The sequence below is a fragment of the Eubalaena glacialis genome, chromosome 14, assembly GCF_028564815.1.
Source record: "Eubalaena glacialis isolate mEubGla1 chromosome 14, mEubGla1.1.hap2.+ XY, whole genome shotgun sequence".
Taxonomy (NCBI): domain Eukaryota; kingdom Metazoa; phylum Chordata; class Mammalia; order Artiodactyla; family Balaenidae; genus Eubalaena; species Eubalaena glacialis.
The window spans coordinates 22,011,657-22,036,295 of NC_083729.1; the positions used below are offsets into that span (position 1 = coordinate 22,011,657).

The 24,639-nt window shown below is 38.6% G+C and overlaps 1 protein-coding gene across 1 annotated transcript; it reads left to right on the forward strand.

Moving 5' to 3' along the window:
• Positions 1-32: 32 nt before the first annotated feature.
• Positions 33-23,461, forward strand: SLC4A1AP (solute carrier family 4 member 1 adaptor protein). Its single transcript, XM_061211199.1, has 14 exons — positions 33-861; positions 1,078-1,273; positions 2,759-2,881; positions 3,672-3,732; positions 4,070-4,209; positions 8,856-9,016; positions 10,311-10,380; positions 10,762-10,948; positions 14,240-14,351; positions 16,231-16,477; positions 18,274-18,360; positions 19,034-19,101; positions 20,490-20,559; positions 21,780-23,461. The coding sequence occupies exons 1-14, from the start codon at positions 196-198 to the stop codon at positions 21,827-21,829; spliced, it is 2,238 nt and encodes a 745-aa protein (XP_061067182.1). The 5' UTR covers positions 33-195; the 3' UTR covers positions 21,830-23,461.
• The last annotated feature ends 1,178 nt before the right edge of the window (positions 23,462-24,639 follow it).

The following is a 24,639-nucleotide window of genomic DNA, read 5'->3' on the forward strand; positions in this document are numbered from 1 at the left end:
CGCCTTTTTGCTTTCCTCTTCTTATAACTTCCCAGGATACTCACTTCTTCACAACGCTCTAGGTCGTGAAGGAGCAACTCCACCGTCGCTGCCAGAGAAGCCGCTGGGGGCTGGGGAGAGGGAGGCGTGGAGAGGAATGTAGAGACCGAGGGGGTGAGGTTTCCCAGGAACAGATTTCGAGGCTGCACGCGCTTGATGATGGCCGCTAGTCCCTCTCAGGCCGAGCCGCTGGCTTCGCAGGAACTCAATGGCGACTTCAAGAAGCCAGGCCTGCCCTTGCCCCCGGCGGTGCGGGGCAAAGCCCCGGCCACCAATCCTTCAAACCCTGAGGAGGTAAAGAAGGAAAGGCCCACGGCGCTGCCGGACTCCGTTTCCGCGGAGCCTGAAGTCCCGCCAGCCCTGCTGGACAGCGGGGAGACTAGGGGTCCAGCGGAGGAGCAGCCGCGGCCCCCCACAGCGGCTCCTTCCCCTGGCGGCCCGGCCCGGGCTCCCCCTTACCGAGAGCCTCCGTGGGGCGGCCCCGCCACGGCCCCCTACAGCCTAGAGACACTGAAGGGCGGCACCATCCTTGGCACCCGGAGTCTGAAAGGGATGAGTTGCTGTCTTTTCGGGAGGCTCGCTAGCTGCGACGTGTGCCTGGAGCATCCTTCGGTGTCTCGCTACCACGCTGTGCTGCAGCACAGGGTGTCCGGTTCCGAGGCAGAATGCGACGGCGACGGGCCTGGCTTCTACCTCTACGATTTGGGAAGCACCCACGGCACTTTTCTTAACAAAACCCGCATCCCCCCCCGCACCTATTGTCGGGTCCACGTCGGGCATGTTCTTCGCTTTGGAGGCAGCACCCGGCTCTTTCTTTTTCAGGTAAGTAGAAAAACCTAGAATTGCAGTCTCTGGAGTGCACCCGGCTGCGTTCCTGAGCTCGTTAAGTTTTCACTAAGGAAGGAAATTGTCTCAGTCAGCGATTACAAAAGTGGAAAAATCTGGCCCCTCATCTCCAGATCTCTGTACACATTGCCATATTTCTGAAAGTGACTTCAACAAGCAACTGTAAAAGAATTCTTTTGCTTGATCCATCAGGGACCAGAGGAAGACCGAGAGGCAGAATCTGAGTTGACAGTAACGCAATTGAAGGAATTGCGCAAGCAGCAACAAATGATGTTGGAGAAGAAGATGCTGGGAGAAGACTCAGATGAAGAAGAGGAAACGGATACAGCTGAAAGAAAGAGAAATACTAGTAGTCAAGATGATGAAATGGGCTGCACCTGGGGAATGGGTAAGGAATCAAAATTGCTGCCAGAGGTTAATATTTTAAATTCATTTCTACTAGTACCCTTAAATGTTTTTTTGGGTTTTTTTTGTTTGGGTTTTTTTGTTTTTCTTTTTATCATACAGCTTTCATGACTCTTTGAGATAGATAGGACAAATGCAGTTTGCACATTAGGTTACCAAAACTCAGATTTGTTAACTTTTCTGATGCCAAAAAATTGAATTATGGGCACTATTGATTTCTTTTAATGTGTTTTACAGTGCACTCCTTTGTTCAAAAGTTCCTCAGCGTATAGTTTATTATTTTTAACCATTAAAATTAATTAAGTACTGATTATTGCTAAAGGGGGTGAAACTACATTCAATCAAAAAAACGGAATGTTATTCAATATAGGAGTTCTTTTGAATTTTTCATACTTTGTGTAAATACCCTGAAATGTGAAAATATCTAATCAGAGGAATAAATTGAATTTTCCATAACACCAGACATTTTGGAGGATGGGTATTCAGGAGCTAGGATTTTGAAAAGCTAGAAGATGGCCTTACTATGTTGTTGGGAAGACAGATAAATCTTATGAAATTACTTGTGGTAAGTGCCAAACAAAAGCTAGAAACCATTAGTATGCTAGGGTAAGGGTTCAGAGAAGGGGGCAGTCACTGAGGACCTAGACCTGCACTATCCAGTATGGTAGTCATCAGCCACATGTAGTCATCAGCCACACTGGGAACTTAAGTGTGGCTAGTCCAAATTGACATGTGCTGTAAATGTAAAATACACGCTGGGTTTCAAAGACTTAGTGTGAAAAAAGAATGTAAAATATTCATAATATTTTTATATAAATTCCTTGATAATAATTTCACCTGTTTCTCTTTTTTGATGTGGCTACTAGAAAATGTAAATTGCATATATGGCTTTATTATATTTCTGTTGGGCAGCACTAACAGATCGTTGGGACAGTTTATAAGTTTATAAACAGAAGGGTTTTGAGCTGGGAATTGAAGGAAAGGAAAAGAAGCCCTTAAGAAGCTGAGCATTGGGGTGGTATTTGGGGCAGGGATTGATGATTTTAAGGGAGTACTAAGTAGACCAGTCTGTTGGTGGATATGATAAGTATTGGGAAATTATATTGAAGACAAAGTATTAGACCTGGGTGTGAGAGAGTGAGAATGCTGGGCTGAGGAACTTCATTTTTTTTTTTTTTTTTTTTACATAGAGAATGTGGTAGGTAATTTTGCTTTTAAAATATCAATACATATAGTGATGGAGAACAAAAATAAGGTGCCATGAAAACAAGTTTTAACTTGTCACACAATTTAGAAAACCTGAAGATGTTCATACTGATGGTCTTGTGGTTGTCCTCCTCCCCCCCCACCCCCACCTTTCGTTTCATCACTGATAACTGTATCTTTATCCAGCCTGAAGGGATAGTGGGTGTCATTCAGATAGTCTCTTATGTCTGACTGTCTTTTCTTTCTTTCCCGTATCCTGTAGGAGAAGATGCTGTAGAGGATGAGGCTGAAGAGAACCCTATTGTCTTAGAGTTTCAGCAGGAAAGAGAGGCCTTTTATATAAAGGATCCAAAAAAGGCTCTCCAAGGTTTTTTTGACCGAGAAGGTATGTAAACAGATTCTGACACTGCCAGTATAATGTATCCACAACAGGGTGGTTTTCCAGATCTTCAGGTACTTAGAAATGCTGTAATTTATCTGCTCTCCTCCTTGTTCATTTCTTGCCTGTGTGGTCAGTTGCTTCAGGTTTATTTTGAAAATAGTAAGAATTTTGTTATTTTTTCACATCTTGGAAAAAAGGAAGTACTTTTGCCTGACTTCATCCGATTCTTGTCAAAAGATCCAGGACTGGGGTGGTGGGGAGATTGACCCAACTTCTTGTCATTTTTTTGTTTCTAATTCACCTGATCTTTTGTAATTCTTAACATGGATTTTCACTTTGTATGATTTAAAGAATGTTTCCGCAGAGAATAGTTTCAGTAGAAATGCTTTGAGAGAACATCTATGTGTATGTGTGCGCATGTGTATGAGTGTAAATATATATATGAACTGCTTGCATTCTGCACTTAATATTTATGCTTCTAAAAACTAGGCAACCATGATAAATTAACACTAAGTCTACAACTTATAAGTGTGAAAGCTCCTATATAGGGGACAAACCTGTGTATGGAGAGTTGTTTTGATATGAGTTTGGGCTTTTCTCTGCCTCAAGCTCATTCTAATTTTATTATCAGATAATAATTCCTAGGAATAGGAAGTGAAATGCTTTGAAATTTAGTATTCAATGTGGTATGAGAACTTTATATTCTTACTTAACCTTTGCTGTCTTTTCCCTTTGTATCAACTAGTAACTTTCAGATGCTATTAAAATTGTTTTGTCTTTCTTCCTCCCACAGGAGAAGAATTAGAATATGAATTTGATGAACAGGGTCATAGCACTTGGCTTTGCAGGGTGAGGTATGTTCTTTTTCTCATTAACATCCATTTCTGGAAAGTGGTCAATTTCAGGTTTAATTTATGGTTACAGACAACAACCCAAAGAGCAACTTTAATCTTAATTTTAGCCTATTCCTGAATTTGGACCTTGATAGTTTAGTAACACGTTGGGGTTAGGGTGGGATGAATAAAAGGTGGAAGAAAAAGATTTGAAGTCCAACCTTGGCAAGATAGAACAAAATGAACTGAGAGATTAAAAAGCCATCTCAAAAAATATGACTATTATCATAAAATATTAATTTTTTTCATGAGAATTGGAGCTTAATGCTGTGCTATAATTCCCCCCAAACCAATGCAGATTACCTGTGGATGATTCAACTGGAAAACAGCTAGTGGCTGAGGCTATTCATTCAGGAAAGAAAAAAGAGGCAATGATCCAGTGCTCACTGGAAGCTTGTCGAATCCTTGATACTTTGGGATTGCTGCGGCAGGAGGCAGGTGAGTATGTGGGAACACTTTTCTTTAAAAAAAAAACAAAAAAGAGAAGGATAGAAGGAAGAGAAATTTAACATTAAGGTTACAAAACCTCTTTTTAGGGGGAAAATGTAAATCGTACAGAATTCTATGAAGTGAAAAGAAAAAATTCCCTATCTCCATACCCAAAGGTAACCATTGTTTATTTATATTCTCCCAGACATTTTTTATAGATGTGTGTTCAGAAGTAGATCCTTTAACCAAAAAAAACCACGCATACACAAATGCATTTATGTTACTTATAATATTCTTTTGTGACATTTTAACATAAGAATGTATCATGGACATTACCCATGTCATTGCATTAAATTTACCTTATTTTTAAAAAATCTGGGTATATAATTATTTTTTATTCTAAAATTAATTTTATTGCAAAGTAACTTACATATAATTTAAAACTACCGAAGGCTTATAACTAAATATACCTGTTCTTTGTCCTGCCCCTCCCTAGTCTTCATCCCTAGAAGGGTTTTTTTTTTTTTTAATTTTATTTATTTATTTATTTATTTATTTATGGCTGTGTTGGGTCTTCGTTTCTGTGCGAGGGCTTTCTCTGGTTGCGGCAAGTGGGGGCCACTCTTCATCGCGGTGCGTGGGCCACTGCGCCACCAGGGAAGCCCCCTAGAAGGTTTTTAACTCTTTCAATTATTTCTTCTGGCATTTAAAAATATCCATATTTCTAATCCAGTATCTTATAATAACTTGTAATGGAATATAACCTGCAAAAAAACAAAACAAAACAAAAATGGAATCACTGTGCTGTACACCTGAAACTATTGCAGTATTATAAATCACTATACTTCAATAAAAAAAGAATAAATGTTAAAAAAATTCATATTTCTAAAAAACATGAATATGCTATTATATTTTGAGTCATTTAAACATTATCTATTGACTTAAATTAGTATTTGATATTTACATGGTTACGTTTATGCAAATATTAGTCACAACTGAGCAGTTTTATTTTTTTGTTGTTTTTCTAAAGTTAATAATTGTGTATGTGTTTCATGTGTTTGAATTTTTTGGTACCTCTTACTCATTCTTCCCACACCTTTCAGTAGCCTTTCAGTATGTTTTTCCATATGGTCAATCACATTAAGTAATTTATCAGTTCTGACTCTTTTGGAGACATTTCTCCTGAAGAGGACTCTTCTCATTCTTTTAAGGATGACCACTCTCTAGGCCTGCTGCAGAACAGTCATTTGGGACTTCATTTGCTGTCTTCCTTGAGATTTCCTTTCTCTTTCTCCAGGGATGGATTTTCTGTTTTGTGATTCTCAGATTCTCATATTTCTTGGTTTATTCCCTTGTTTTAGTGGAGCACATCTTTCTGTAGTTTTGGCAGGATAGAAAGCTGGTACAACAATGGGGGCACGGATATAATCTTCAGTGGAGTTCACATCTTCCATTTTTCTTGGTCTTCTGCTGTTTTGGTGGACATCCTCTAGTGGATTACTAAGAAAGGATATATAGCAAGTCAACTTTATTAAACCCTCTACTCTGAAAATATAATTGTTCTAGCTTTACTTTTGGTTAATAGTTTGGCTGGGAATAGAATTCTAAATTGGAAGTAATTTTCCTTCACAAATTTGAGGGCATTGCTCTTACCTGACATCCAGTGTTGCTATCAAAGTCCTAAACTATTCATGTTCCTGATCTCTAGTATGTCATCTTTTTTTCCCCCTCTCATTAGAAGTTTGTAAGTTTCCCTTTGTTCTCAAGGCTCTGAAACTTAACTGTGATGTACCTTTCTGTGGGTATAGTTTCATCCATTTCCCTTGGGTACTTGTTGGGTCCATTTGATCTGGAAATTAGTTTAGGAACATTTCTGGAATTGTGCCATTCCATCATTCATCCCTCTGTTTTCTCTGTTCTCTGGAATTTTGTTATTTTAGATATTGAACCTCTTGGACCGATCATCTAAGTTTCTTATCTTTTTTTCCCTTTTCTATTTGTGTTTTTTGTTCTTTCTGGGATATTTCTGCAACTTTATCTTTCTGTCTTCATTTTGCTATCAAGATTTTAATTTCCAAAGCTCGCTTTTGTTCTTTGAATATTCATTTTTAAAACATAGTATCCTGTTGTTGTTCATGGATTATTAATGTCTCATCTCTCTGCTAATCTGTTTTCTCCAGGTTGTTTTTTCTTTTTGTTTATTTGGTATCTATCATGCATGGTAGAGGTTTTTCTCAGATGTCATGTATTTCTTGGCTGTAGATACTTATATAGGGACAAAAAATGTGGTTGGCAGCTTGGAATATATAGGTGGGGCTTGTTAAGTTTGAGGAACACTATACAATAATGTGGGTGGGCCTTTTGCTGGGGAACTCTCCATGTAAGTGTCCTTAGATTTTCCTTCTTCTGCTGGCAAGATTCCCCAGAGAGTACTCTTCCAGTCTCCTGCATGAAGGGAGAGGACTGGCTGCCAGCGTTCCTAGAGCTGCGTGGTGGAGATGGCTGAGCGTGTTCTCAGCATTCAGCTCTTTTCAGGAGAGTACTGTTTTTTGAATGTAGTACCCATGCCCTCAATTGTACTAGTCAACCCATAGTTCAAAGACTTTCTGTCTTAAACTCTGTGTTTTTCCTGGGGGTGGGAAGGAGGTGAGTAGCCAGGGAGAAGGATCTGTTTCTCAATCAGCTTTTACTCAGTCCTCTTTATTTTAGCACTACTATCCAGCCCCAGTTCCAGATCCTTTTGAGGATTCTGTAGTATAATCAGTTTGGTTCTCAGCTTTCCCCACTGTTGGTTTAGGATCCATTTTTTATTTTTTATTTCTACTAAGTTAATTTCCACTTATCTGTCTGCTTTTTAATTTCCAGAAGTTTGGTGTTACTGTCCCCACGACTATTCTCCCTGTCTTTGTAGATTAGTGTCTTTAAAAAAAGATCTCTTTGCTGCAGTTTTAGTGGGGTATGGGGAGAGAACAAAATTAGATATGTGTGTTCAGTGTACCATCTTAACCTGGAAATTATCAGGTTTATATTAATAAGGACTGTTTTGGTTGCAAATAATAGAAACCTAATTCAAACTAGCTTAGGGGGAAAGGTTATTGGCTGCAGAAGCTGGGAAGAGTACCTCACAGGACTGAAGGAAGAACTGCATGAAGCAGGACCTCAGGTTCTGGAAGCAGAACTTAGTGCTACAAAACCGGAACTCAGTATCACCAGGACACATACAACTTATATATGTGTATCTGTGAGTGAGTCTGTCTCATGAATGCATGGTTTTATTTTGCAGACAGATTCTTACCCCACGCGGAAAAGATGGATGCTTACAGCCCTGGATTTATATCTTCTCTCTTTAATAACCTCATTGGAAAGAGAGCCTCTTTTTCCCTGTATCTAAGTGTAACTATGAGGGAAAGATTCTTATTGATCTGGCTCTGGTCACATGACTACCCCTAATCCAGATGGAATGGGAGAGGAATTTTCTAGAGGAAAGGGGGTACTTTTACCAGAACAAGGGGAGTAAGATGACATAGGGTAGACAAAAAAGTAACAGCTACCATAGTCCCCTGTTGATGGGCTTTCTAGATTTTCATGGTTACAATGTTTCATTGATATATATAGGATAAATTCCTTTAAGTAGAATCCTGGATTAATTGTGTCTTTAATGTTGACAGCTGTTGTAAGATTGACCATCAGAAAGATGGTGTCAATATGCATTCCAGCCAACTGTTTGAGAGTCCATTTCCCCATATCCTTACCAAATTAGTCATTATTAATCTTTTATGTTTTTTCTAGTCTAATAGGTAAGAAGTGGTATCTCATTATTTTAGTTTGTGTTTTTTAATTATTAAAAAAAAGTTTAACATCTTTTCAAATGTTTGTTGGGCGTTTGTATTTCATTTTTTGTGAACTGTTTTTATTATTTTTAAAATTTTCTTTTGGATTATTGGCCCTTTCCTCATTTATCTTTTTCCTTTTTTGCTAATTGATTTTTGAGAGCTTTTGCTCATTAAATAAATTAGCCCTTTGTTTTAACTTTTTTTTTATTGTGGTAAAATATACATAACATAAAATTTACCATTCTAAGCATTAAAAACAATTTCTTTTTTTAAATTTATTTTTTGGCTGCACCACGCGGCGTGTAGGGTCTGAGTTCCCTAACCAGGGAGCGAACCCGTGCCCCCTGCAGTGGAAGCATGGAGTCTTAACCACTGGACCACCAGGGAAGTTCCTAAGCATTTTTAAGTATATAGTTCAGTGGCATTAAATATGTTCATGTTGTGCAACCATCACTACCGTCCATCTCAGAACTTTTTCGTCATCCCATTCTGAAGCCTTGTACCCATTAAACAGTAACTTCCTAGTCTTCCTCCCCCCAGCCCCTGGTAACCAGTGTTCTACTTTCTGTCTCTCTGAATTTGGCTATTTTAGGTACCTCATGTAAGTGGAATCATGCAATATGTGTCCTTTGGTGTCTGGCTCGTTTCACTTGTAATAATGTCTTCAAGGTTTAGCCCTTTGTTTTTATATGTAGTTTGGCAGCTTGTTGAATCCTCTCTTTTAATAACTGATGGTGGTATTTTAAGCTGCTTGTCTACTTGCCTTATTTCTTTTTCTTTTTTTTAAACTGATTCATTATCATTTATTTTATCTACCTGTAGTATCTCGGAAAAGGAAAGCCAAGAACTGGGAGGATGAAGACTTTTATGATAGTGATGATGACACATTTCTTGATCGGACTGGCCTGGTTGAAAAGAAGCGTCTGAACCGAATGAAGAAGGCTGGGAAGATTGATGAGAAGCCAGAGACCTTCGAATCATTGGCAAGTTTTATTTATAGAAGTAGCTGTGGTAGTTTAATTTTTTAAATAAAATAATGTATTATTTAAATTTGTTTTATAATTATAATTTTTAAAGCAATAGCATTGAAATCTAGTACTGAAGTATAATTTTTGTGATCTGTAAATTTGATGGTAACAAACAACTAGTCTTATCCAAGTTGGAAAAAAGTTTGGCTTGTTGCTAGAGACTATATCTATCTCTAGGTGGGTAGTGATCCATTAATGAGCATTCTTTGGATATGATCTTACCCCCAAAAAAAGAAAGGAAAAAGTTCCAAATTGGGACATTCTGAGGTGAAATTGACTCTAGGCTTTTGGCAGCCAAGAATTGTGAAAGGAATTTTGAGGAGTGTAGTTTGGTAATACAGGCACACCTCAGAGATACTGCAGGTTCAATTTCAGACCACTGCAATAAAATGAAAATTGTAATAAAGTGAGTCACACGAACTTTTTGGTTTCCCAGTGCATATAAAAGGTATGCTGTAGTCTATTAAGTGTGCAATAGCACTATCTCTAAAAAGACAATGTATATTTTAAATATACTTTATTGCTAAAAAATGTTAACCATCATTCTGTCAATGCAGGGTTGTCACAAATCTCCAATTTGTAAAAATGCAATATCTGCAAGGTGCAAGTAAAGTAAAGCTCCATAAAATGAGCTATGCCTGTAGTCTTAAACAGTGTATCCTTCATGAAATTATCATAAGATGACCTGTATTTTCACTGTATTAAGTAGTATTCAGAGCTTAAAACATTATGTAACATCTATCGTTTTGATTCATCAATGAAAACAAATGCCTTGAGTTATTTCTTTTTTTTAAATATTTATTTATTTATTTATTGGCTACGTTGGGTCTTAGTTGCGGCACGTGGGCTCTCTAGTTGTGGCATGCGGGCTCAGTTGCCCTGAGGCATGTAGGATCTTAGTTCCCCTACCAGGGATCAAACTGGTGTCCCCTGCATTGCAAGATCGATTCTTAACCATTGGACCACCAGGGAAGTCCCTTGAGTTCTTTCTTTTGAGTAAAATAAAGTCTGTGTTCTGTACATTCCTTCTGTTTAATTCTTGATTCTTTAATTCAGATATTCATTCAATTAGATTTAAATAAACAAATGAAAAATGTTAACTCCATGAGGAGCAGATTTAAATGGACTTCTGAATTAATCCTCTTAAAACTTGTCACAATAATTAAAATAAGAGGAGGAAGAAAAGGAAAGCTACCACATTTCGAAAGAAGAAAAACATTTGCTAACCCTGTTAATTTGGGTGTTACAGGTTGCAAAGTTAAATGATGCTGAAAAGGAACTCTCTGAAATTTCTGAGAGACTGAAAGCCTCCGGCAAAGGTAAGGTAATGACTCATTAAACAAATATTTATTGAGGACCTACTGTGTGTAGTGCACTTTGCTAGGTACTAAGGCTACATTGGTTAGTTAGATTTACAGGATATGGAGCCTTTCTAAGGAGCAGCATAGCATTTTAGAACTAGAAAGAACATCATAAATTATTTGGTTCAACCTCTTTATTTAATAGATGAGGGGAATGAAGCCCATTGAGGCAAAGTGACTTTCTAAGATCTCCCGGTTATAACCAGTTTCCTTAATTCCTAATATCAGTAATGTCCTCTGTCCAGCTTTAAGTTAGTGACTTTTCTATGGAAACTTGGGCTGAATTTTAAAATATTTGGTGCCATCTTTCTAAACATGTATTATCCCTTTCTTGGACAGCTCTATCAGAGTCACCATCTCAGGACTCTTTAGATGCGTTCATGTCAGAAATGAAATCAGGGAATGCATTAGATGGTGTGTCCCGGAAGAAACTTCACCTGAGAACTTTTGAACTGAGAAAAGAACAGCAGAGACTTAAAGGGTTGATAAAAATTGTAAAGCCAGCAGAGATTCCAGAACTAAAAAAGTAAGTCTTAGTTATACTTGGAATTTTAAATAAGCATGTTCACAAAGATAACATTTTGAATTATATCTTTATTTTTTTAGGTAATCACTATGGACTAGAAATAGACTATAAGAAACTCTTTAAAGCACAGAAGGCAGTGGTTTCATGGAGTAACTAAAAACCCAGTTTATTTGTGAAATTTAGACCACTACTGGATTTTTAAGGAAAACTATATTGATTCCTGTTTCATTGGAGGGCTCTAAATTTTTACTTAATACTTTTAGTGCAGAGTAAACTTCTTTAAAGAGCAACATGCACAAAAGGTTAATTTCCCTAATATATAAAGACCTATTCACCAGAGACAAATGGGCAAAGGATGTCAACTGAAAGGCCACTGAAAAAGAAATACAAGTAACTCTTAACTATATAAACTCAACCTCACGCATAAGAGAAATACAAATACTACAATGTAATACCATTTTTATCTATGATTTTAAAACCACAGATGAAAAGATATGAGTACAGATGGTCATTTTAATGCCTATATCTGTCATTCTTAAGAACCAGTTGATAACTCTTCAATATATTTAAATACTTTTTTAAAGTGGAATCTCTTCCTTAAAAAGGGGAAAAAGCATAATCCCCTGAAGTTGATCTTATTGTTAACTTTGATTTTGGGGAAATTATTGGAAGAGATTTACCCAGATCCATTTGCAGACATCCAGAAGATTTTTGAGTAATTTGTAAACAAGATTTTAAGAATAATTTTTCCCAGACGTGGCTAGTATTTATGAGTGAGTGAGTGTGTGTTTGTGTGTGAGAGAGAGAGAGAGAGAGATCCAGTCTTTCAACTTGACAATATTTTAAAATTGTCTTCTATGTGGTGTCAACAAATTTTGAAAATGTTGAGTAGGTGGTTGTAGAAGTAAGCAACCCTCAATAAACACAATCCAGATGGGCATCTCAAAAAGTGGTACTACCTAGGTGCGTTCACTCACTTATGAAGGTAGTTAAATATAGAAGGTTTCTTGTTTTCCTTAGGTCCGTGCTGTTCAGTACAGCACCCAATAGTCACATGTGATATTAAAATTAAACAAAATTAAAAGTTCAGTTCTTCAGTCACGTTAGCCACATTTCAAGTGCTCAGTAGCCACATGTGGCTAGTGGCTACTGTATTGGACAGTGCAGACAGAGAACATTTCCATCATTCCAGAAAGTTCTGTTGGACAGTGCTGCTTTAGGTTGTCAGTAAGCGTCTACTCAGCCCCTCACCCCCGTGTACAAAACCTGTAACTTGATGCTGGGGGCATTGCATAGATGAGTATCTATCAATTGAGAGGCACCTCTGTTTACAAAAACGTAATGGCCAACCGTTTCTGGAGCTCTTGATCATCTGCACAGAAGATGTATCCCCAAATTACTAGCAGGTTTGTTCAAAGATTTATATGTAGTTTGGATATTTAATACAGTGATTCATAGATCAGTCTACAGAAGTCTATTTGCCGCAAATGATGTTTGAGTTACCTTACTGACAGTGAGGAGGTAGATTAGCACTAGAGTTAGACTTCCTGGGTTTCATTCTCAGCTCTGTCAATTAGTCTTTGGGAATTTTAAGGCAAGTTATGTAACTTCTTTGATCTTCACTTTCCTCATCTGTAAATTAGAATAATGATGTTGCAAAGATTAACTGACTAGCACTTAATAAAGTGCTGGCATATGTATTATCATTGTCGTAATTTTTACTATCATTGATATACTTAGCAACTATTTGTGACATCGTTTTTGTGGAGAAAAGGTAAAAACTCAGGAGCCATAGCCCAGGTTAGACAAATTAACAGTGAGTTTTAATTCCAGCTCTGTAATCCTTTAATTTGCTAAGTCAGCCCTGAGAGGTGTTGTGAGCTAGAAGACACACATCAGCTTCCTCTAGAGCCTCCCCTCCTGCTGTCTGTGTGTCTGTCTTGTTCCTCCTCCCTTTCTTACTTTGGATACTGGCCTTCAGATGCTGTGTATCTTCTCCCTCCTCTTCTCACTTGAGGGTTGAACTTCTAAACTTCCTACCTAAGTCCACCCCTGCTCCACCCACAAGCAACTCTTGATTGTGATCCCATCTTCTACTTTTTCTTCTCCTTTGGGAGGCTTTGCATGTCCTCCAGGCCAGCCAAGCTATTTAATGGAGCTGAAAAATATCTGTGTTGCTCTTGCCTTTGCCTTTCCATGCTTCCTGACGCTTGTGGGGAAGGGATGTGAGGGATGTTTGACAGAGCGTCTTTAAGGCCAGGCAGGCAGGATTTCCTCTGATGGCCTCAGCAAGGCAGTGGGTCTGTTTCTGGTACAGAAGGGGGGTGAGGCTAGGCTCAAGAGCACCACCGAGGGGGTAAGACTTAGGTAAAAGAAGGCAGGCGTGGAAATGGGGCTTCAGGGTTGAGCAGTGTAGTCAGTTTCTTGTATGGGCCCCTGTGAGCCAGGAGGGCCAGTGCTGTCCTTATATTCCAGAAAGCAGGGTTGTCCTATAGTCAATGTGAAGAAAGCATAGGGCTTTCTCCCCTCTTTCTCCTCATGCTATCTTCTCATTGTCATCTCTGCCTACTCTCTGAGTGTCTTGTCAACTGCCATCCTTTTTGTTTTTCTTTTGCTTTGTTCTTTTTTCCCCTGCTCTTTTCTAATTTCAACAGTCTCTTCTCTTTGCTCTTCCTCAGCTTTACCCTCATGTGCTTAGCTTTTATAACTATATTCAGCCACTGAGAACATTGACAAGCTCGCCAGTTGTGGGGTCTCTCATTAAGTCTTTGTTGTTACTCACTACACAGGATATCCTGCCTCCCGCACCCTTTACACATACGTTTTTGTTTTTTAAACTTCTGTGCTCAGAGCTGTTGTGTGTGGTTATGATAAGTGTGGCCTCCAGGTAAGTAAGTCAAGCACTGAGTCCTCTTCAGAGGTTGATGGCAAATAGGGCTTTACACCATGGATCCACCTCCTGCCATTTAGTGGGGATGGGGCATGCCTGTGTATTCTCCTTTGCCATTGACCTGTGTACTGTAGGCATCATTTTATGAATGTGAAGTCATGTAGCATGTTGTAAATTGCTAGACTAAGGTAGTATCCTTATCTTGCCCTTAATACCTCTGTGTCTGTGACAATCAGCAGTGTTGTCCATTCAAACTTTGCTGGCCTGAATACCTCTTTCTTATTCGTGTATGCATAAATGTTCACTGTGGAAAGTTTTGTGGTGCCAAAAGTTTGTTTACCATGGTATTTTTAGATAAAACCTTGGCCTCACTGGAATAGATAATTATTCTTTCTTCCTAGAACTGAAAGTCAGGCTACAGATGGAGAAAACAAAGCTAAAAAGCTTACACTGCCTCTCTTTGGTGCCATGAAAGGAGGAAGCAAATTCAAATTAAAAACTGGAACAATAGGGGTAAGTTGTGGGTCAAGGTGTTAAACTTTTAGCTCTTGAGTTATCCCGAGCTAATTTATCTCTTTTCTTTTCAAAACTCAGATGACTCATCCCACAGTCATGTAAAAAGTGGCTGTGGGCTTGGTATGATCACATCTTTCCCAGGACGTCGTTCTTGGATTTTTCTCTTCAGCCTAGGCTTATCAAGAATTGATGAATTGATTCATGTGAATCAATTTGCATGTAACCGATTTGTGAATTAGAATACCAGTTTATTAATTTGTGATCAATGTTGCGTTTAAGAAAGGGTCTCCTGTGGTTTCTGGGTTTGTTTGGGTTTTTTTGCTTTTTTTCCTGGTGGTTAGATGTTGTAATATTCAGAGTCAACCAACACTTGGTAGTAGCATAATCTCTACACCTGGTTCTGCCATATGGTTTTTCTTACTTTGTTTAATCCTTCCAACACCTTATGATGTGTGGGAATTATTACCGCCCACAGTTGAGGAGCAGGGTCAGAGAGGTTAAATTCAAGATCACACCATCATTAAGTAACTAGATGCAATCAAATCCAGGTCTTATATCTCTTGAGTTGTGATCTTTCTACTATCCTCTAATACTTCACTGATGTATGTTTTTGCTCTTTGTACATCCTTATTTATAGAGTCAGTTTTTAAAAGGTTTTCATCACCCCAAAGAGCATAACCTTATGTATTAATGTGCTAGGGCTGCCATAACAAAATACCACACACTAGGTGGCTTAAACAAAAGAAATCTATTCTCTCACAGTTCTGGAGGCTAGGAGTCCATGATTAACATGCCAGCAGGGTTAGTTTCCTCTGAGGGCTATTTCCTTGGCTTGCAGATGGCTGCCCTCTTGTTGCCTCTTAACATGGTCATCCCTCTGTGCACTTGCAACTCTGGCGGCTTTCCTTCTTCTTATAAGGACACCAGTCATATTGGATTAGGGCCCCACCCTAACAGCCTTATTTTAACTTAATCACCTCTTTAAAGACCTTATCTCCAAATAAGTAACATTCTGGGGTACTGGCGGTTAGGACTTCAACATGAATTTTGGGGGGACACAGTTCAGTCCATAACACCTTGAATTAGGGTAAACTGTCCTCTGGCGGCAGAGGTCTGAAGTCCCAGCCATGTGTCCTGAGTGAGTACCATGTGGTTTACCTGTGATGGAGGCTTTTCTGTGAGGTGGGGAGAGGGTGTTTTAGTTAGAAGAAAAACTCTTTACTAAAAAGCTCTCCTTAGGATTACTGAGCTAAATCCTATATTTAAAAAATGATATACCTAACATATACTTTGGTACTTTCTTCCTAGTCTTTATGCTGTGATCAACTTTTTCTAATAATTACTTTTATTGAAAGGTCTTGATTAGAATATTTGACCTTATTCAAGAAATTTCTTTTTCTTCAGGATCTGTTTTACTGATTTACATATCTTGTTTCCTTGAAATTGTGTTAAATCTAAAATGAAAAAGCTGCACAAATGATTTACTTCTTAGAAATGTGTGTCTGATTTACTCCCTAGGAGATTTTGTAATGAATTAAGATTTGTAATGAATTTAACATCATGAGGGGTAACAGGACAGAATTCCTACAGCTGGTACTCAGTAAATCGTACCTGGAATAAATGTTTTTGTTCCCTACAAGCTGTTTCAAGTGTTTCATACTTAATGTTCTTTTGACCCTAGAAATTAACAAGCATACTTGTTAAGGATTCGTAGATGGATAATATTTCATGTGAAAGTCCTCCTTCAAACAAACTTCAGCAGGGTTGATCCGCCTAGAGAAGTTAGACATTCTGCTCATTTAGCTTAACCCCCTTGAAAAGATGTGTCTCTGTCATATTGTAGAACTGCTTGTTCATGGGTTTTTTCCCCTCATAGAAGTTACCCCCCAAGCGTCCAGAACTCCCTCCAACTCTAATGAGAATGAAGGATGAGCCTGAAGTAGAAGAGGAGGAGGAGGAGGAGGAGGAGGAAGAGCAAGAGGAGAAAGAAAAGGAGGAGCATGAAAAGAAGAAAATGGAGGCAGGAAGCAGTAGGCTACAGCAGGAGATAGAGCCAGAAGGAGCAGTGCAGGAAACAGGTCCTCCCACAGATTTCACATGTTCTAAAGAAACCAAAAATCATGGTAATGTCTTCTTTCTCCTTCCTGTGCTATTCAGTGGGCATATGCATTCATCGTGGAGAGGTTTGAAAAAGCAAAGCCAGTTCTTGCCTGTGCATTTTGGCTTTGTGACACTTTGTGATGTGTGATACAGCTGACTCTGTGGAAACATACTTTCCTGGTCTTTCTCTGATTGCCAGTCATTATCCTCATTGTAAAATAAGGGCAAGTATTTCCAGTGTATTCCAGAATTATGGAAAGTTGAAAGCTGTGGAATCCGAAACCACAGCAGCTGTGGAACAGTCCTGAGCTGCTGCCACTCTGTGATTGGAGGGCAGTGGAACAGGGCAGATGATGGGGCCTGATTAGGTGGTCTCGGGGTAAGCCTCCCCTTATTCATTTTTCCCCCATCCCCGAAACAGAGGCTAAACATAATTGTACCCACTGGATGTACTTCTCAGGAAGCATCATGCCTTATTCATCTTTTTGCCCGTGGTACCTAGCAGAGAACCTGACATGTCATATTCACCCACCTCAACAAAGGGCTGATGAAAAATATAAAAGAGGGAATTGATTAGTTTTTAAATATGTTTTCTTCTGATTATAAAAGGCATATATGTTCATTTTAGAAACTTTGGATCATACATAAAAGTCCAAAGAAGAAAAGGGGAATCTCCCACGCCCAGAGATTACCGTTTATCTTTTTAGTATCCTCTTAACCCTTGTCAGGTGCAGGGGTTATTTTCCTGCAGGTTGGCCAAACTGCTTAGCAAGATTAAGACTGCACAGAAAATAGGGAACATGAGGAAAAGCAAAAAACACTGGCATTAAATGTGTGTGGGAATGTGTGCATATGGACTTCCAAAACAAACCAGGCAAGTCCATGTAAAAACACCAGGCCTGGTATGTAGACCTTCTCCTGAGTCACCTTCAGCTGTTTTAGACACAGAAAAGTTATTGTTTCCTCATCTGTGAGAAGTAAATCTTTTGTTTTTGCATTTTCCTTTGTTATTGGCACAGTGCTTGGCCTTTTCAAAAAACGTACTACACATACTTTTTTCAGAGTCTAATCTTTGATCCACCCATTGTAAGGGTGTTACATAAACAGGTCAGTGGGGAGGCGAGCAGTAAGTATTGTATTTTTTTGTTTAAGGGACCGAAGTAAATATGTGTGTCTAAAAATAGCAGATTTAAAAATTTGGTTTATAAGATACATTAATTAGTAAATCTGCAGCTGATTAGGGATTACTCCAGGCATTCATTTATTTATTAATTTATTTATTTATAAAATAACATTGGGATTGTATTATACATGCTATTTTATAACCTCTTTTTTTCTATGTCTTAAAATAGTCTTTTAAAATGTGGTTTTAATAAGGGGCAAAGTGGTCCAGCACATGAATGTGCCATAATTTACTTAACTCCACATTATTATACATGTAAGTTATTTGTTAATTTTTGCTATTATAAACATACTTGTATATAATAAATCTTGGTGCTCATCTCTGATTATTTTCTTCGAATATGTTCCTTGAAGTAGAATTTCTAGGCCGAGGAATATGTACATTTTTAAGGGTTTGGTAAGTATTGCTAAAAAGTTTTACCTCAGAGTTGGCCAGTTTCTGAAGTGGAAAATTGGTGGTTCTCTGTTAGACCTCTGGAGACACATTTATTGAAAACCTTATTAAGGTTAGTTGAAGCTAATGATAGTAAAACTGGATGATTATGTAGGTACTTAGCTTTTCTTGCTTTTGATTTGTTTTCTTGGTTCCCCACCACGAATTAAGTAGTACAATATGGTTTGGTTCTGCATTTTATAGAAAACATGTCTCAACTCGGCCAAGTGGAACAGAATAAAGGTTACCAAGAGATTAGTGAGACAGCTGCATCGTGTGAGGAACCCTCAGGCAAGTAGCACAGCGACTCCACTGCTGCTCCACACACAGGCAGCCAACTGGTGTCAGAGAGGAGGGGGTGGCAGCTGACCCGAGGGGCGCAGACACTGGGTAGATGCTGCTGCCAGGGCTGTGGACAGAGTTGGAATATATGAGAGGTTCATGTTTGGTGCCATCCTGTTTGCCTTTCTTTTCCTCCTCTGTCTCCTGGGTTTCCCCCCCGACCCCCAAAGCACCTAATGCCTTCATGTTTCCCTCTGGCCATGCAAAGCTCTCTACAATTTTACATCTCCCAGAGTTGAATATGTGCCTATCATGGGGGTGATTCAAACATTATTAAAATAAATTGGTTGAAAGGTTGGGCTATTAAAAGGACTGTTTTTTTCTGGTTTTCTACTGCTTTTAACTGTAATGATTAAATTGAAAAATAGTAAAGTCAGCCCCATTTTCCTTTACCTTTTCGAAAGGTGTGATTAAATTTAAGCTTAGGATTTGAAAACTAAGGTTATTAACGAAAGGACAGTTCTCTCTACATAGTCTTTACAGTAGTAGAAGGAATTTTTGAGAATTAGATTGTGATGTTTTCTTCAATAATTATAATGTTCTTTAGGGAGGAATTTTTCTTTTCCATTTTATTTTTCTGAAATAGCTATTGCCTCTTTTTTTTTTCTTTTTTATAAATTAGCATCAAAGAATGAATATGAGAAAAGCAGAGATGAATTGAAGAAAAAGAAAGCTCCTGGTCGAGGCAAAGTAAGTGCTTTAGTCATAATCTTCATTTTTCTGGAAGTAAAAATGAACCCCTTTGCCATGGGCCATATCCAGAAGAGTGAATCCAGGGATTATCTTAGCAGAATTCCCAGCTGCCTTCTACCCACTCTTCTAGAAATCTGGGCTCTTTTATTTTTATTTTTGAATTTTTATTTTTTGGATTCTCTATTCTTGTCTCTATCTGCTCTGTTCTTTATAATTGTTCGCATACCTCTTTTATTAATTTGTGAATCTTTCTTCATATCCTAATATGCCATACAAAGACATTTGAATAATATATTATTTTCCTCCTTTTATTACACAAAAGGTAGAATGTAATATACTGCATGCTACACTTAGATTTTTTTTTTTTTTTTTTAAACCTGTGGTGGAAATCATTGTATATCAGTGCATTGAGAGCTTCCTACTGTGTGGGTGTACACTATCGATGGACACTTGGGTTCTTTCTAGTCTTTTATTATAACAGTGCTATAATGAGTAACCTTATGTGTATATAATTTGTATGGATACTGTAAGTTCCCAGAAGTGGAATTGGTGTCGGGAGGTCCCTAAGACCACCCTTAGGCTAGGTAATTCACAAGAAGCCTCACAGGACTCAGCATGTAGTGGAACTTACAGTTGTGATTTATTACATCACAAGAATAGTAAGCAAAACCAGCAAAGGGAAAAGGAACATGGAGTGAAGTCCGGGGAACCAGGTACAAGTTTCCAAGGGTCCTTTTCCAGTGACGTCACATAGGATGTGCATAATTCTCCTCACAAAGCGTGACAACTTGTGAAACCAGGAAAGCTCATTAGAGACTTAGTACCCAGGATTTATATTGGGTACTGATCACATAGGTATCCTCTGCCTGGCATCTACCCAAATTCCATTGTCCTAGAAGGAAAGCAGGTGTTCAGCATAAACCACATTGTTTTTACGAACAGTTTTGGCCCAGTGGGCCACTCTTTGTCAGTTAGGGTAGTGGGAACCCTCTTGAAATCCAAGTTCCCAGAAGGCCACCAACAAGCCTTTCAAACAGGCCTTTCAAAGGATAGCAGTCAGGCTTGCTTTGTTAACTTTTCTGCACCTGGATCAAAAGGCAATGTCACATTTTCCTCTGTGGAGGTGATATCATTTAGAGTTCACACCTGTCTTGACTGCCTCTTTTAGAAAAAACATCACTCTCACTGGCTGAAAATCAGCTTGTTGAGGCTTTGTGGAAAAAAATCAAGATTCAGAGAGAGAATGCTCCCCCATTTTTGGTTACTTATGTCAAGATCATTAGTGGAAGCTGTTCTCTCTTAATTTTTGTTTGCTCACAGGGATAGGGACAATAATTCTTAGAGTTAAAATTCTTTTGAATAAAATAACCTATCTGTTTTTGCAGCTTCCACTGACACTTTCCTCCAACTATCCAGAAGATGATCCAGATTACTGTGTGTGGGTCCCACCTGAAGGTAGATGGTTTTTACTTTTCTTTTCCTCTAATATTTATTTATTTAGGTTTCTGAATAGGTAATATATATTTAAGGTTCAGTATAAGAACATTACAAGAGTATGTAGTGGAAAAGTCTCCCTTCTGGGTAGATTAAAGGATCTAAAGAGACATATCAACCAAATATAATTTGTGTATTCTGTTTGGATCTTTATTCAAACAAACAATTATTAAAAAAAATTATAAGCCAGTCAGATAATTTTGAACACTAGCTATATATGTGATGATACTAGGAAATTATTGTTAATTTTTTGAAGTGTGAGTGATATTGAGTTATGTTTTTTAGAAAAAGTCCTTGTCTTCCAGGAATATGTACAGAAGTGTTCACAGATGGAATAATACCTGGGATTTCCCTTAAAATAGTCCAGTGGTGGAGGATGAGGGAAGATAGAGGAGGGGCAAGAGATAAAGCAGGATTTGCCACATGTCGATCATGGTTAACACTGGGTGCTGGGTACATGGAGGTTCATTATATTTTTCTCTTTACTTTTGCATGTATTTTAAATTTTCTCTAAAGTGGGGGAAAAAAAATCTTCTAGCTGTGCTTTAGCTACTCAGTTTTTTTCTAAAGACAACCAAATATCAGTTTCTTATGACTTCTTATATATATAATGTAAAATGCCTATGTAAGCAATAAAATACATAATATTTCATCACTTTTTTTACACAAATGGAAGCATATTCTATACCTCACTGTTTTGCACTTAATAATGTATGGACATCCTTCCATAGCTACTTATAGATTTCTTTTTTTTTTTTTTGTAATGGTAGCATAGTTCTTTTTTATAGTATGGATATACCTTTATTTATTTAACCAGTTTCGTCAGTGAATATTTGCTGTGTTTCCTGTCTTTTGCCATTACAAACAAGTCTGCAATAAGTAACCTCTAATATGTGTAATTTTGCAAGTGTCGAGGTGTACTTGTAGAAAAAAATTCTTAAACGTCAACATGCTGGATCAGAGGCTACGAACATTTTTAAGAGACTATAAATTGCATTCTATAGGGATTATACTAGTTTATGTTCCTACTACACCCTTAAGGCAATATATGAGATGCTTGTTTTCCCATATGCTTATCACAGGTTGCTTTTTCTATGGATTGGGTTTCTAATATACTAATAATTAATAGAAATTTAGGTACTAAAATGCTTGCTTTTTGTCTGCTTTTTACTCTGATCTAGGCCAAAGTGGAGATGGCAGGACCCATCTTAATGATAAGTATGGCTATTGATTGCTTCCGAATCCTAAAGGAAGACCTTGTGGACCATGTGACATGGGATATTTAGGATAATATATCAAGTTGAATGTCCAGAGAAGGAGTTCAGATGATCATTTGTAAAATCTGGTGACTGGCCTTTTCTTCTGTGCTCTTGGCTTCCTAAATTTATCTACCCATCTGATTCTCTTGAATTTGGTATTTATGTTTAAATGTGTTTGTGTATGTATGTAAAAAGGAACCGTATATTTTGAGAATTAGTAAAGTGAGAGACATGACTCTGTTAAAATAAGAAGGTGAAGATGTCTCATGTTTATTTAAGGCTACAGTGTCTGTCTTAAGCTTTAGGGACTATGCCTTTCCTGAGCAGTAGGGTGCTTCTGGCAGTTAGGCTTTAGGATTCACTGGTAATTGCCTCCTCAAATAAGTGTTGAAATATGAGGTCATGCCAGGATGTAACCCTGAGTGTCTCTGTCATTCTTGGAACTAAAAATATATCTATACAGTGGGGGCTTCCTACTCCCTCTCACTATAATCCTCCTGCCAGGTTTGAGAACAGACCCTGACTTATGAGGACACAGTTCAGGACCACAGCACACCTCGTGCACTCAGGCACTGATGCTGATAAAAACTCAGCCCTTTGAATATCCTGGACTCTGACCAGTCAGGTTAGTCACTCCTCCTCTTGTGGAAAGGTGCAGATAAGGTCACAGAATGAAAAGCTGGATGTGTTCTGCCCACTGTAGGGTTTCTCACCTCTGTATAGAGGGGAATAATAGTTCCTTCCTCTCTGGAAACATGAAGAAATGCAAGAATATGTCTTATTCCCACTCCGCCCCCCACTTCCCATCATCAGTGCCTCACTTCCACAGGAAAGGAAAGCCTAAGAGTGGAAGCAAGGTGGAACACCAGTGGATTATGCTGGAGGCACACATAGTGAGCAGGCAGGAGAACAGCTGTGGCCCAGCGAGAGGGAGTGGGTGAGGATGATGCTTTCCCAATGTGGATTATATGGGATGCATGAGGTGGGCAGGAAGCAGTAACAAGAAACTTCAGTTACCCTAACAGATGTCTGTTCTACTAAAAATAAGTCTGATTTCTCAAAAAACAATACCAATATTGGCATTATGAGAAACGATTATTTTGGACTTCATTTAGACCAACAGAGAAGAACTTGTTGATGATGTAAGAAGTGACAGGAATTCGGGGGCAGAGTGTCTGTGCCACCTTGGATCGAAACCACGGACTAAGGTCTGAGCCAGATCAGTGGTCTTCAAAGGTGAAACTCCTGATTCAAACAGAATTGTATGTGGAACCCTAATACTTGAACAGGTAAAAAATATGCCTGCTCTGGTTGAATTGAGGTGGGGATGGGTGGGGATTGGATGTACACACACATACCTGCATGCATACAATCCTCTCCTCCTCACTCTACCCTCACAGTGACCTTGAGGAATCGTAGGGACTCCACAGAGCATCGTCTGCTTTAGGAAGGCAGATATCTAAGTGTTCTGGGAAGGGTCGGTATAGTCCTATGTCTTGAGAGCATGAAAGCAAGTAGGACTCCATTGGCCAAAATAAAATATAAATGTGTAACTTGCACAATTAATATCAGTGGTCAGTGGACTTGTTTCAAAAGACCTGCATGTGAGTGTTAGCTTCTGTTTACTAAATAGGAGACTTTGGGGACATGACTTTTCCCTGAGCCTGAATTCTGTCATGTGTGAAGCAGGGACAGTAATGCTTTTTGCTCTTTGGACCTCAGATTTGTTCTAGGATCAAATGAGACCATGTAGATGGATGTGCTTTACAGGGATTTGTAGATATTAGTAGTTGTTATTCATTACAAAAAGGAGACATATCCTGACATCTGGGCCGACTTACCTGTGAGAGGAGACTGGATTATATCAGTGATTCTCCACTGTAGCTGCATATTAGAATTACCTAGGGAAATTTTTGAAGTTTTTGATTCCAATACTTAGATCCCATGTCAGATCAATTTAATCAGAATCTCTGAGTTGATCCCTTTTGAGAGCACTCCAGGTGATTTTAATGTGCGACCCATAATGGAGAACCTCTAGAGCAGAGTCAGCAAACCATTTTTATTAATGACCAGGTATTTGAGGCTTTGCAAGCCATATAATCTGTCGCAACTACTCAGCTGTGCCATTGGAGTGCAAATGGCATAGGCAGTATACAAGTGAATGAGTGTGACTGTGTTCCAATAAATATTTACTTATAAAAAGAGGTGGCAGGACTTCCCTGGTGGTCCAGTGGCTAAGACTCCATGCTCCCAATGCAGGGGGCCCGGGTTCCATCCCTGGTCAGGGAACTAGATCCCACATGCCGCAACTAAAAATCCTGCACGCCACAACTAAGACCCAGCACAGTCAAATAAATAAATAAATATTTTAAAAACAAAAACAGGTGGCAGGCCAGGTTTGGCCCACTGTCAGCTCTAGGCTAATTCATCTTTGGGGTCTCATCTGACTCAAGATGTTCGTTACAGTGTCTTTAGGATATTTGAAAAGTTTCTATTCAGAAGGCTAATTACCCCCTCCTGAACTGTATGGGTTGCAGTTTTTTGGTTACCAGAAATCAAAGTGATCTAATCTCCTTTTCACAGAAACGAAAGCAAGGTTATTAGTCATTACAAAAAATATTGTTACAGCAAGAACGCAACAGGTTATCTGTAAGCAGGGTGTCCCTGGTCTCTCCTGGCCTCCCCAGGAATTCTGTATCATATCTGCCTCTGTATTTAAAGAGCAACGGGAAGCCACTGGAATGTTAGTGATAGTGAAATGGTCAGATTTGGGTCTTTAAAA